Source organism: Oryx dammah, unplaced genomic scaffold, assembly GCF_014754425.2.
Source record: "Oryx dammah isolate SB20612 unplaced genomic scaffold, SCBI_Odam_1.1 HiC_scaffold_26, whole genome shotgun sequence".
NCBI lineage: Eukaryota > Metazoa > Chordata > Mammalia > Artiodactyla > Bovidae > Oryx > Oryx dammah.
The window spans coordinates 95,459,776-95,472,555 of record NW_024070210.1 but is presented as its reverse complement, the minus strand read 5'-3'; the positions used below and the strand labels follow the sequence as shown (position 1 = coordinate 95,472,555).

The following is a 12,780-nucleotide window of genomic DNA, read 5'->3' as shown; positions in this document are numbered from 1 at the left end:
TCAATGCCTGGAGCTGTTAGTTTACTGAGGAGGGACCTGGGCCTTGGAGGGACACTGGCTGGCATACTGGTAGAGCACACAGGTGGACTCCCAGGGAAGCAAGAAGCCCTCATGGACCATTTTTCTCCAACTCCCAGGCTAGAAAAGGGCCTCGGAACCTGGACCCCAGCTCTGAGAATGGCCTCAGTCTTGGAGAAGCCCCAAGAGAGCATAGCATTGGCCCCTGCCCTGCTCTGAGACACTTCCTCCACCACCCAGGGCGGAAGAAGTTTGTGGCTTGGCTCCACTGAAGCTCTGCTTAACTCCTGCTCCTCTGTGGGGAAGGGGCTGCCTCGGCCTCTGTGGGAGCAGACTCTTAAGATGACCTGAGTGATCCCTGTCCCAGTGTTTGCACCCTTGTGCAGTCCTTTCCCTGCAACTGTGGTTGGATCCTGTGACTCCTAACGAATCAGTTCAATTCAGTTCAGTCACTCAGTCATGTCCGACTCTTTGCAACCCCATGGTCTGCAGCACGCCAGGCTTCCCTGTCCATCACCAACTCCCAGAGCTTACTCAAACTCATGTCCATCGAGTTGGCGATGCCATCCAACCATCTCACCCTCCGTCGTCCCCTTCTCCTCCTGCCCTCAATCCCTCCCAGCATCAGGGTCCTTTCCAGCGTCACCCAGGAGGTGACAGTGGCACTGGGTCTTGGGAAGCTAGGGAGGGGAAGGGCACCGTTAATTTAGGCAGAGGGGACAGAATAGGCAAACAGGAAACAGCATGAGATGTGTGGGAACTAGTTGTGGGGGGGGCCGATGTTTGGAGCACAGTTAGGTGGGGTCAGACCTAGCCGGTGGGGGTTATGTCACACACGGCCATTTTGACAATGGTGATGTTGCCCTGTAAACCACTGAAGGATGTTGGGCAGCAGAGTGACATGGCTAAGTCTGAGTTTTAGATGAGTCTTTTAGGTGGGATGGGCTGGTGGGGAGAGGGTGGGTAGAAGAGAAGAGATACAGTTTAGGAGACCAGGGTGTGGGGAATGAATGTCTGTCCAAGCAGAGAGAAGAGGCTTAGCTTAAGGAAGGGTTATGCAGGGGAGGGGTAGCCAAAGGTGGTCTAGTCCTGACCCTCAACAAGGCCTGGCATGTGTCTGTGTCCAGGAGCAATGCTGAATGGCATCCTTTCTCTGGGTCCCCAGCCTCCTGCACACAGCCTAGCAGAGGTAGAAACTCCATCAATGTTGGTGAGACAACCAGTGACAGACAGTTGGACTATAAAGAAGGCTGAGCGCCGAAGAATTGATGCTTTTGAACTGTGGTGTTGGAGAAGACTCATGTGAGTCCCTTGGAATGCAAGGAGATCCAACCAGTCCATCCTAAAGATCAGTCCTAGGTGTTCATTGGAAGGACTGATGTTGAAGCTGAAACTCCAATACTTTGGCCACCTGATGCGAAGAGCTGCCTCATTGGAAAAGATCCTGATGCTGGGAAAGATTGAGGGCAGGAGGAGAAGGGGACGACAGAGGATGAGATGGTTGGTGGCATCACTGACTCAATGGACATGGGTTTGGGTGGGCTTTGGGAGTTGGTGATGGACAGGGAGGCCTGGCATGCTGCGGTTCATGGGGTTGCAAAGAGTCGGACACGACTAAGCGACTGAACTGCACTGAACTGATGTGACTTGACTCTGTGTCAGGATGCCACACCCAAGGAACTTGTGGGAAAGGGTGGCAAGAGATGGGGTATGGGGCTTACAGTCAGGCTGAACCACCAGCTCCTAGGGTTACCAGCTGGCTTTGAAGGGCAGGATGTGAATGGCTCTGAATCTCTGGAGCCAGGCCTCACTCTGGCCTCAGCTGGTTTCTGGGGGTCACTCATTGCCAGAATGTCCTGGCCAGAAGTGAAGGTAAAAGGGAAGGTTTTCTGGGGCCTCTCCAGCTCTGTGGGTTGGCCTCTCATCTCAGCTGGTGTCGCACGTGGCCCAGGCGGTGCCGATGGACAGAAGAGGACAGACCGAGAGCTACTGTACAAGGTCTTTTCTTTGTGTCATGGTTGGTTTGGTACATCTTAGCATCTGCGTCATACAAAGGGGGAGCAACAGCCATGGCTTTTGGTCAGGTTCGGGGGGCGTGAAGGGGTGCCCCTCCCCTCCCCCCAGGCACTGACACATTTAAAGGAAGCAGAGCAACAAGGACACAGCACAGAGGTGGGGAAGGGGTTCCCCCACATGGGTAGGATGGCCGTCCTCGCCCGGGCCTCACTGGGACCCCCAGCCCCGCCCCGAGGGCCAGCAGGAGCGCCTCTTACTCTCTGCAGTGAAGATGGGGGACACAGAAGTGGGAGGAGAGCCGGGGTGGTGTGGGGGGGCCTGTCCTCAGTGCCAGTCTGACCCCAGCCCCTGAGCTGGTCCCCACGTCAACGGCGTGAGGGACCCAGTCAGATGGAGCAGCTGCGTGGTGGTGGTGGGCAGCCCTGCCAGCTGGGCTCAGGGGCTCCTGGGGCTGCTGCTTTGCCCCCCTTTTACTCTAGCCAGGAGCCTGTGGGGAGGCTGTTTTGCTCACCAGCTGTCTCATCTGAAAGGGACCTGAGCTGGAGTTATTCTGTCCCCTTGTCTGTCTCTGGCTCTTGCCCTCTCTCACAGCCGAAAGGGTCTCTTGACCTTGCATTTGGAGGAGACTGCTTCGTAGTTAAGGACACCTTCCAGCCCTGGAACGCAGGATGTACCTGTGCCCAGCACAGGGAGCCTAGAGAAGCCCCTTCTCTGCTCTTCGGTGGTCAGTTCCCAGGCACACAGCAAGAAGGAGGCCTTCCCTGCCAACCTGGCCTTTTGTTCTGTTTTCACTCATGGGCGCTGATTGCTCCTTCCTTTCTCCTAGCTAGGGGATGCCTCCCTTGTGTGCTGTGTGTGCGCGTGTGGATTGTGGGGTTCCTCCCTCCCTGGCCCACCTCCTGAGTGTGTGGCATGCACACTGCCCCATTTGGGTGTGATGTATGCTCTGTGTCCTCCCATCAGCGGCCTCACATCCCTCTCACCCCACATGCTTCATGGGACCATCCATTCCCGACTAGAGTGCCCCACATTCTGTGCCCCTGCAAGTGTGCCCATGACATCCTCTCTGGTCACATATTACCCTCTCTCCGCAGTGGGGTCTATGTCAGGAACGACGGTCATCGTGTTTCTCTGGACCCAGGAGTCATCCCCTGGAAGTGTATGCCCCAGCAGAAATTCTTCCCCCGTCTCCTCCTCCAGAAAGATGGCTAGTCCTGCAGCTCAGAAGCAGGCTGGAGTCCGGGATGTGCACCAGCTTGAAGCCAGACAGCCTGGAAGGCACTCTCCTCTGGGAAAAGCCCTGAGCCCACTCTGGGGGTGCAGAGGGGCTGTGAAGACTGTGAGAGACACCATCTGAGGGTCTGGTGCCCCTCGGGCCTGCCTGGGATGTCCTGCATGTGTGGTTAGATTCCCCTGTGCATCTGAAGCCCCCTGCGCCTTAGTCTCCACTGCCCATCTCACATTCTCTGTGCCTTGGTACCACCTCTGAGGTCTGTGGGCCCTTGTCAAAAGGGAGACCTCTCTAAACACTTGGGGTCCATCCCTGGGTCTAGGTGGAACCAAGATTAGACCCCGTCTGTTTCTGCCTCAGGCCCCTGGGGCCCCTGAGAATGACCATCCTGCCCAGGATAACAGACACAGATAGACAAGCAGACAACAGGGGTGCAAGGTGGCTCCCCATCACAGACACAGGCACAGACACAGGCCCCCTGGGGGGCAGGACACAGGGGCACAGCGGAGGTGGTAGGGGTGGGGGAGAAGGGCACGTCCAGGGAACTGGAGCTGCTGAGGCCCTGCTCCCCAGAGAAGGGACAGACCAGGGGACTTTTCAGGTTCCCTAAACATATGGATTGTTTTGTCTTGTCTTTAAAGTATTGCAGTCTAACTGATATGGCTTTAACTATTGGAAACAGACAGAGAAGACACATGTCTGTCTCTGAAATAAAAGCATAAATTCACTAAAATGGAAAACCTGCAGAATGCAAACTGGGGCCCATGGGGCAGGGGCTTCGGGGCAGGCAAGTCGCCCCCTCCCTGGCCCCTGCTTTTGGGGTAGGCCCTAGTGGGGGCCAGCATGGCTTCTTGGGGCACTGCCTGGGTCTGTCTCAGTGGACTTCTAGGACTTCAGGCAGGAACCCCCCAAGGGCAGGAGGACTCCAGGCCAAGGACAAGGTCTCCTGTTGGATGTGGGCACCCGTGACTAGTGGTTTTGGGTCCAAGAGCAGTCATCTTACCTATATTCCTTTTCCCCAAGCACACATCCAGCACACAACTGCTTTTTCAGAGCCCACACACATGCATACAATAGTCTCGGCATATCTGACAGCTCTCTCAAACATGTACTTTTACAACATCTAACACGTTCTTATCACTCCTGATGTATACACTATTTTTGAAAACAATTGCAGATACGCGCTAACTCATGCAAGCTGTAACACACATACAAGATGGTTAGTTCACACATATGACACAATCTCCACTCATACGTACCACCTCAAACAAGCATACATATACAAGGCTGCCTAACATACATGGGTCTCTGACACAGGGATGATGACTAACACACACACAAAATCTCAAGACACTGTAGTCATAGGGCTGGCTATACGTATGACCTCTGGACACACAGTTGCTGATGCGGTCTCCACCATGCACATTCATGCACGGCTGGACACACACCTTCCTCTCTCGTGCTCCATGATTCCCTCGTTCTCACACAACTGACTGAGAAGGAGGCCTTGAAAATTTGGGGTGTGGGGAACAAATGTCCGTCTCACATCCTAGAGGAGAGATTGTTCTTGGCCAGTGAGATGAATGAACAGACACCTTCTGTCAAGTGGGAACTGGCTTTTCCCCCAAAGCTTGGGGCTTTGGCCAGGAAGGTCAACAGGGGTCTTCCTGGGGACTGTGGAGCCCTGGAAGCCCGTGGACAGGTCAATGTGAGGACGAGGGGTGGGTAAGAATGGGGGCGGCGAGGCTGCGCCAGTGGGGGAGCCCCATGGCGTGGGCTGTCGCCGCCCAATGGCTCGAAGTGTTTTCTGGGGGCCCGGGCAGCCCCTTGGCTGGGCAAGCTGGGCCCAGCCTGGCAGTGGGGCTCCAGACCCAAGTGGAGTGGGAGGAGGGACAAGGGGCTGCCCTACCCTGGGGTCCCTCCACAGATGAGTCAGAGTCCACAGAGGATCCGTGTGGAGGGACTGGCTTGGCAGGGGCTGTGCCTCTTCGGGTGGTGGTGGCGGAGGGGTGCTCCTGGACCGGGTGTCATTAGAGGGAGGCAAGGAGGAGAGCCCCAGCCTCCTGCCCAGCCCCGGGCCTGGCCACAACAGAGCAGGCCAGCCTCAGGCTAGGCCCTGACAGGCCAGACTTACCCTGACTCCCTTTCTCAGAGCCAGGCCACTCAAGCCCTGCCCTGACCCGGAGGCCCACGGGGATTTAGAGGCCAAAGGTCAGCATGCTGGGCAGGGCTGGAATGTGTCATTACTTTGGCTGGCTGGGGACAGTCATCCTCCTGGCAGTGGGGCGCGTGAAGGAATGTATGGGCATCACCACACCGGCACAAACCTCAGGCTTCTGGGGGGGCCTCCAGCGCCTCCCGCCTTGGGCTCAACACTTCCTGTTGGAGAGAAGCTGTCTTCTTCTTTTCAAGCAACTTGCGAGTGAGGTGATGGAGGCGGGATACCCTGGGTGAAGGGGGCCATGAAGGAGTGCTGAGGGGGAGGAGCCCCTGGCCGGGGAAGTGGGGCAGAGGCCAACTGAGGTTTTCCCCTTCAGAACTGAGACTTAACAGAATAAAAAGAAAAGAAAGAACCAAAAAAAAAAAAGTAACAAGTGGATGGGGCTGGGGGTTGGGGGGGCCGGTTACTTCTTGAACATGTCCTGCAGCGGCCCGGGCAGGTATTTAAGCACCGTGTCCAGGATGCTCTCCTCCTCCTCCTCCTCCTCGTCCCCGCAGCCTGCCGGGATGGCCTTCTTGGGCCGGGTCAGGCTCCCCTCGCAGGGCTGCTCCAGGGCCGCCTTCTCCTCGGCTTCCTTCTCCTCCTTCTTCTTCAGCCCATACTGGGGAGGGGAAGGGTGGAGAGGGGCGTGAATGGGGCAAGGAGAGAGCTGAGTCTCACAGTCACGCACGTGCAGCTGGGGCAGCCCATGGGAACTTGCTAAGCCTCGGGCCTCTCATCTGTAAAATGGGCATAAGGGCATCTTCCTCGTGGGATTGGGCCTGTCTTCTGTGGGTTTTTAACAAGAGAGAGATGATGCATGGCGTTTCTTTTAAAATAAATACCTGCCCCCATAATTTCTCTGCTTTTGTTTGAAATCTTTCAAGATTTGAAAACTGAAGGGTCTCCCACATGCTTGGGGCCCAATTTTGGTGACAAGACTTGTCTTGAGCTGATGGAAGGCTACTTAGAGCCTTGATTTTTCTGCAGGGCAAGCAGACAAGTATTGAACTGTTTGGCACAGGGTGGCAGCTGCAAACCCACCGGAAGTGACGCATGTCAGTGCTTGGGGCACTGTAGTCTTTCCCCCAAACATCTAAATTCTGGATTCCAAACTTGTATGGTCTCCAGGATTTCGGGCACAAGGTCGTGGACCTATAGCAGCAAACATTCGGGAGTGGGTACTGTGTGCACTTAGTTAATCTCCAGAACGGTTGAGGGAGGGTGTTCTGTGACATGCATTTTTCTGATGAAAAGAGTGAGGCTCAGAGAGAACTAGGTCTAAGGCGAACGCTGGGATTCAGGGAAAGCTGAGTTTGTGGGGGACCTCTTTTACCCCCTATACTCTAGGACGGGCAGGAGGGTGGCGCTGACCTTGTCTCGTATCTGCTGCCGGACCTTCTCACGCTCGGCCTCCATGCGGGCGTGCTTGGCCTTGCGCTCCTCCTCTTGCTGCCGAAGTGCCTCCTGCCGCTCCTCTTCCTTCTTCTGTGCGTCAGGGTCCTTCTCCTCCTCTCCACCCAGCATCTTCCCCATGTCCTTGGTGGCCCCTGTCGGGGAGGGTTGGGGGAGGAAGAGGCGGCGTCATGGTAGCAAGGCTGGCATAGGGAGCCCCGGGGCACTGAGGCCCCTGGGTTGGGAGTGGGGAGCGGGTGGGGGGCAGGGAGAAGGGGGTGTAGGGCTGGGGCCTCACCTCCAAGGGCCTGCTTCATGACGAAGTCCATGCCTACAATGCGCGTTAGTGTGCCCTAGCCAGCGGCTGAATTTGCATGCAGGGCTCCAGGCAGGCCTGGCTTGGGGGTGATGCGGCTACCTGCAAAAAGAGGAGTTGGAGGTCAGATGGATGAGGCCTATGCATAGGCAGGCTGGTGGAGTCAGACAGAGGAAGGCCTCACTCTAGTTCAGCATCAGGCACCATCAGTCAGACGCTAAGATCCAGTGCTTGGTACTTCAGGGAAAGGGGGTGGAAAGGAGCTGTTTCCTGAGCACTTGCTTCGTGCAAGGCGTGAGTGTGTGAACATGCTCAGTCCCTCAGTCCTGTCTGGTTACTCTTTGCAATCCCATGGCCTGCAGCCCACCAGGCTTCTCTGTCCATGGGATTTCCCAAGCAAGCATCCTGGAGTGGGTTGTCATTTCTTCCTCCAGGGGATCTTTCTGACCTAGGGATCCAACCCATGGTTCCTATGTCTCCTGAATTGCAGGTGGATTTTTTTTTTTTTTTTTTCACCACTGAGCTATTGTGAAGTCCTGTGCCAGGCACATGCTGCTGCTGCTGCTAAGTCGCTTCAGTTGTGTCCGACTCTGTGCGACCCCATAGACGACAGCCCACCAGGCTCCCCCGTCCCTGGGATTCTCCAGGCAAGAACACTGGAGTGGGTTGCCATTTCCTTCTCCAATGCATGAAAGTGAAAAGTGAAAGTGAAGTCGCTCAGTCGTGTCCGACCCTCAGCGACCCCATGGACTGCAGCCTTCCAGGCTCCTCCATCCATGGGATTTTCCAGGCAAGAGTACTGGAGTGGGGTGCCATCGCCTTCTCCGTGCCAGGCACATAGGTGCTGTCAAATGACTTCTGATCCATATTTTAAAGCCTTCATCTTTTCTGTATTGTTTTAATTTGACTGAGTCCAGGAAAGCTGTAGAAAGTGCAGAATCTGGATGCAGGTGGAGCTGGGTTCTAATTGCTACCCTAACTCTTTATTTACTGTGTGACTTCCACGCAAGTAATCCAATCTCTTTGAGCCCCTGTTTCCTCCTCTGTAAGACAAAGATGGCAGTGCCTCCTTTCTCAGAGCTGCTGTGGAGACTGGAGAGAATTCCAGCCTGGGTTGCTGCGTCAAGCCCTAGAAGGAGTGAGCTTGCATTTGGGGCCCCAGCAAATCAGAAGTGGGTGGAAAAATGAGAGCAGCCAGCTTATATTGAACATATCCAGGCTTCTGAAATTAGACAAATGGAGAAATAAGTTATTTTCATTGCATCATACATGTAAGTTTTCTATTTTATAGCTTAATACTGATTTTCATTTTGAATTATGCATAGGGGGTTGGAGACATGGTAATCTTCTTGGGGCTTAGGCCTTTAAAGTACCAAGTGCTGGGTGTTGTAAGCACTCAGCTTATGTTAGTCCTCCTTTCCTTCTCCCTAAATCACCAACTTTCAGTTTCTATTATATTTTTTATTGTTATTTTTTTGCCTCAGAAGATTTTCTCCAAATAAACTCTTAATGGGAATCTCATTATGCAAAACACATAAAAATGGAACTATTCCAGCAGTGGTGGGAGTGGAGGGGTAGCCTAGAGCCTTTCTCTACCCTTGGCCTCCTTCTTACGCTGTTCTTCCTGCATCCCTGAGAATTTGAACCCAGATGCTCTAACTCTCAGACACTTTCTTTTTATTTTAATCATTCAGTTTCACTGGTGCCTTTGTAGGCAAATCCACCACAAATCCTTTCTCAGGTGTGGAGGGGACATCCATGAGCTAATCAAAGTGTCCTGTACCCTGATGGTCAACTGAAGCCAGACCTACTCCCCAAGGCCTTTTATTCTACACAGCCTTGGGGTCTTTATGCTTGGCTAGGAGGATAAAGGGGTCCTAGGAAATGGTGGCAGAGGAGTCAGGCCGGATATTACAACCAGGTTGAGTTCAAGGTCACTGGCTGTTTTCTGATGATGGATTTTCCTCATTTCTTTCAAAATGAGGAGACATATCAGCAGACTGAGATCTTTGCATACAATGGCCCTGGAAGTTCATCTGAGGACTTTTACATGAACACATCACCTGATGGGTTGTTTTGAGGAGAAAAAGGCATGATGGAGTTGAAAACCATCCCCAGCGACTTTGGTATCAGACATACCTGGTTTGAAATCCTGCCCCCACCCCCAGTCCTCACTGGCTGTGGCTCTCTGGGAGAGCTTCAGCTTATTCCCTGCAAAATGAAGGAGTGCTAAAGGCTAACCCTGCACCGATGTTAGAAGGGGAAGATAAGATACTGGTCAGGTGCCTGGTGTGTGGCTGGTCCTCCTTAATGTCAGCCATCACTGACTGCATGTTTATGAAGACACTCCAGAAAGGAACAGGATTTCCAGGAAATGCAGGAGAACCCACCCTGATCCAGAATTCTGAGTTTGAAGGCGGCTCAGCTCAGTCAATCAAGATGTTTTCATTGGACTAAAAATATTGTAAAGAGACTGCATTTCTAAGAACAGGAAACGAATAATAATCAAATGATTTCAGGAACTCTTGGGTTCCTTCTCTGTGTTTACATGCAGCTCAAGGAATTGCCAGGTGGTGGTGGAGGACGCAGGAGTCTAATTTGAGATGTTTCAAATTGGTCCACAGGGCACCTGGGCTTTAGTTCCTGCCTCATTCCTAACTTGCTGATCTGGCAAGTTTCTCTCCAAAGTCAGATGATCTACTGGGCCCTTTTCCCAGCTCTTCTGTTGAAGCAGTTCTGAAACATTTGAACTGCTCCCCACCCCACTGTATCCCCAAAGCCCTCTCCTTTCTTGCTTCTGTGACTCAGTTCTTTCCTCGCCTCCTGCTCCTTATTCCCTCCCTTCATTTGCTGCTTCTTTTCTTCCTCTTGTCTCTTCAAAGTGAGTTCTCCAGGACTCTGACCTCAGTCCTTATCTCTTTTTCGTCTCTAATCTTTCCCTGGGGGAACTCATCCTTTCCAGGGGCATTAATGGGCACTAACACTGATGGCATCTAGACATCTTATCTGGGCACCAGACCAGATACTCATTCATCCAATAAGCATTAGCTGAGCCCCACCTACTGCGTGTCAGGCAGTGTGTTAGGCACTGGGTAGATAATAGTGAACAGGACAGACTAAGTCCTGCCCTCATGCAGATTACATTTTGGGGTGCATGTGAGTGAGTGTGTGTGCACGTGCACATGTGTGTGAAATAGGCAAACTAGTCAAGAAATACACTTGCCTCCCCCTGTATGCCCCCTGGCACCACACTCGACATGCCACCTCCGTCACCAGACCGTCTCCTTCTCCAGACTCCTCTGTCTCTGCATCCACTCAGAAAACTTCCATTGCCACCGCCCAGCCCCTGCATGCAAAGCAACTCAAGGACTCGAGTCTTCTCCATGCTACACCCCTGTCACTCCAGCTGCCTCTTACTCCCAGCTTGCCAGGATCACGGAGCCCAGCTTCTTGGGCCCACCACCAAGGTCCTGCGGCTGACTCCCAGCACGGCCCTTTCAGCTGCTGAGCCGTTTCTTCAGCCTGGTGAGACTCCCCCTGACCAGTTTCTTAAGGCCCAACCTACTCCCTCATCCCTCTCAGCAGGTGAGTTCCTTCCCACTCTGTGTGGTGTGGTGCTGAAGGCTCAGGAGGTCTGGAGTCAGGCCCATCCGACTCAGATCCCAGATCTGCCACTTTTTAGCTGTGTGATAGTGAGTAATCGACACGACCTCTCTCAGTCTCGGTCTTCTTTATAGAGTGAGGATTATAAAGCCCTTTTGAAGGCTTAGAAATAATCTGTGGAATGCAGTTGGCATAGGGCAGAAGTTCAGTAAATGGTGGCTGTTATCATTATCAAAACAATTAATGTTTTGCTAGTGCAAGCTCCTGCATGCCCTCCCCAACTCCCAGGGGAGAAAAGTCTCGAAGCCTATCCATCTGCCTTAGCTTCAGAGTTTCTCTCTTTGCATCTTCTCCTTGATCCATTTATTACTCCTGTTGCCTCACATCTTCAATCTCTTCTCCTTAGGTGTCTTTCATCCCCTTCCTTCTCCAGCTCCTGCTCTGACGCCCATCTTTCTCTTAATCTCTGCCTCCTAGCTTCACAATCAAGTGGTTTCCCCTTGGTGTCACCACTTTCCCACCTCCCGGTCAAACTCTGTCTCTGTGAGGTCAGAGATGTGCAACTGCTGTGCTTGCCGCTGAAGCTGCCCTGGCCAGAGTTGCCAGAGTCCTCCTAACACCGGACCCAGGAGTGTTTCCGTGGCTCTCCTCCTCCTCCCCCTCCATCCCTCTGCAGCATCAAGGCCAATGAGGACCCCTCACCGCCCTTTCACTCGCTCTGCTGTTTTCAACCTTCTTGAATCTCCCGAGTTCCGTGACATGCCCTCCTGTGGTCATCATCCTACTTTTCAGATGGCCTTCCTCTATCTTTTGCTGACTCCCCTCCATGGCCCCTCACTCCCCTACTGTCTCCCTGGGAAATTTCACCTCCCCTTAATGGTTTATGCCCTTCCTCAAGCTTCTCTCTCCCCCCAGACCTGTGCATTTAACTCTCTGCTAGGTAGTTTCATTTTGGATCTATCTAAAGCTCAATCTCATCCTTGCCTCTTTTTCCCCTTACCCCCACCAACCACTTTTCCTTGGCATGCCTTGTTCCCATGGCCTCAGTGGAAAACTCCAGAGTCAGTGAATGCTTCATTCATTCTTTCACTCACTCACACTACAAATGTTCTTTCAGCATCTTCTGTCTGCCAGGCATTGTTCTGGGTGCTGGGCTGCGGCAGCGAACAAGGGAGTCATTGCATTTGATCTCACAGCATTCAGTCAGCTGCGGAGGTAGTTGCTGAATAAAAACCGCAAAGGGAATTGGCAAGTTATAATTGGGATGGGCTTCTGAGGGAGAAGCCCAAGGATTATAGCTTCATAGTGTTTCCTGCATCCACACATCCTCTCTCCTATGGCTACTAATGCCTTGGTTCAGGGCCTCCATGTTCTGAATTTGCGCATAACCTCTAACTCTATCCCTCCCCTACCTTTCATCCATCCTCCACAAAGCTGTCCGATTAATCTTCCTAAAGGGCAGATGTGCTCATGCAAACATACCCTGCAATGGCTCCCCATGGCCTGGTTAAACCAACTAGAGTCCTTGTGCTGACCTTCAAGTCCTGCACAGTCTAGCATCTGCCTGCCTCACCATTCATTTCCCATTCCTTGCATGTGGCTCGGTATCAGCTACACCTCCACATATATCCTTTCCAAAAACTCCTGGGCATCTGTTCAAGCTATTTCCACAGCCCTGGAACCTCTTAACCTCATCTCTGCCAGTTCAAGCCCTGGCCTCTCAACTTAGAGTGACCTTGAGCAAATGACTTCATCTTTTCTCATCTGTAAGATGGGGACAATAACACCTATGCCCAATTCATGTTGTAAGCATTCAATTAAATAATGCAAATAAAGTGATCAGTCCAGCATTTGGCACATAGTAGGTTCTCAGTACATGTTAGCTGTCATCATCATCACCATCAGCAGCAGCATTAATTTTCAAAGGTTCCCTTCATACATTATTCTTGCCATAAAATTTCCCAGATATCCTTGGTGAAATGTGATGGAGTCTTCCTCTTT

General features: G+C 52.8%; 1 protein-coding gene across 3 annotated transcripts in view; it reads right to left on the bottom strand.

The window, feature by feature from the left end:
• Positions 1 to 2,005: 2,005 nt before the first annotated feature.
• Positions 2,006 to 12,780, bottom strand: part of LOC120853620 (complexin-2) — an 89,092-nt gene continuing 78,317 nt past the window's right edge. For all 3 annotated transcript variants that reach the window (XM_040227584.1, XM_040227583.1, XM_040227585.1), the window contains exons 2-4: positions 7,159 to 7,278; positions 6,840 to 7,015; positions 2,006 to 6,087 (exon numbers count right to left, since the gene is read on the bottom strand). In XM_040227584.1, the coding sequence (XP_040083518.1) occupies positions 5,890 to 6,087; positions 6,840 to 7,015; positions 7,159 to 7,189 (405 nt within the window). In that variant the 5' untranslated portion in view covers positions 7,190 to 7,278 and the 3' untranslated portion in view covers positions 2,006 to 5,889. The remainder of the gene's footprint in view (positions 6,088 to 6,839; positions 7,016 to 7,158; positions 7,279 to 12,780) is intronic.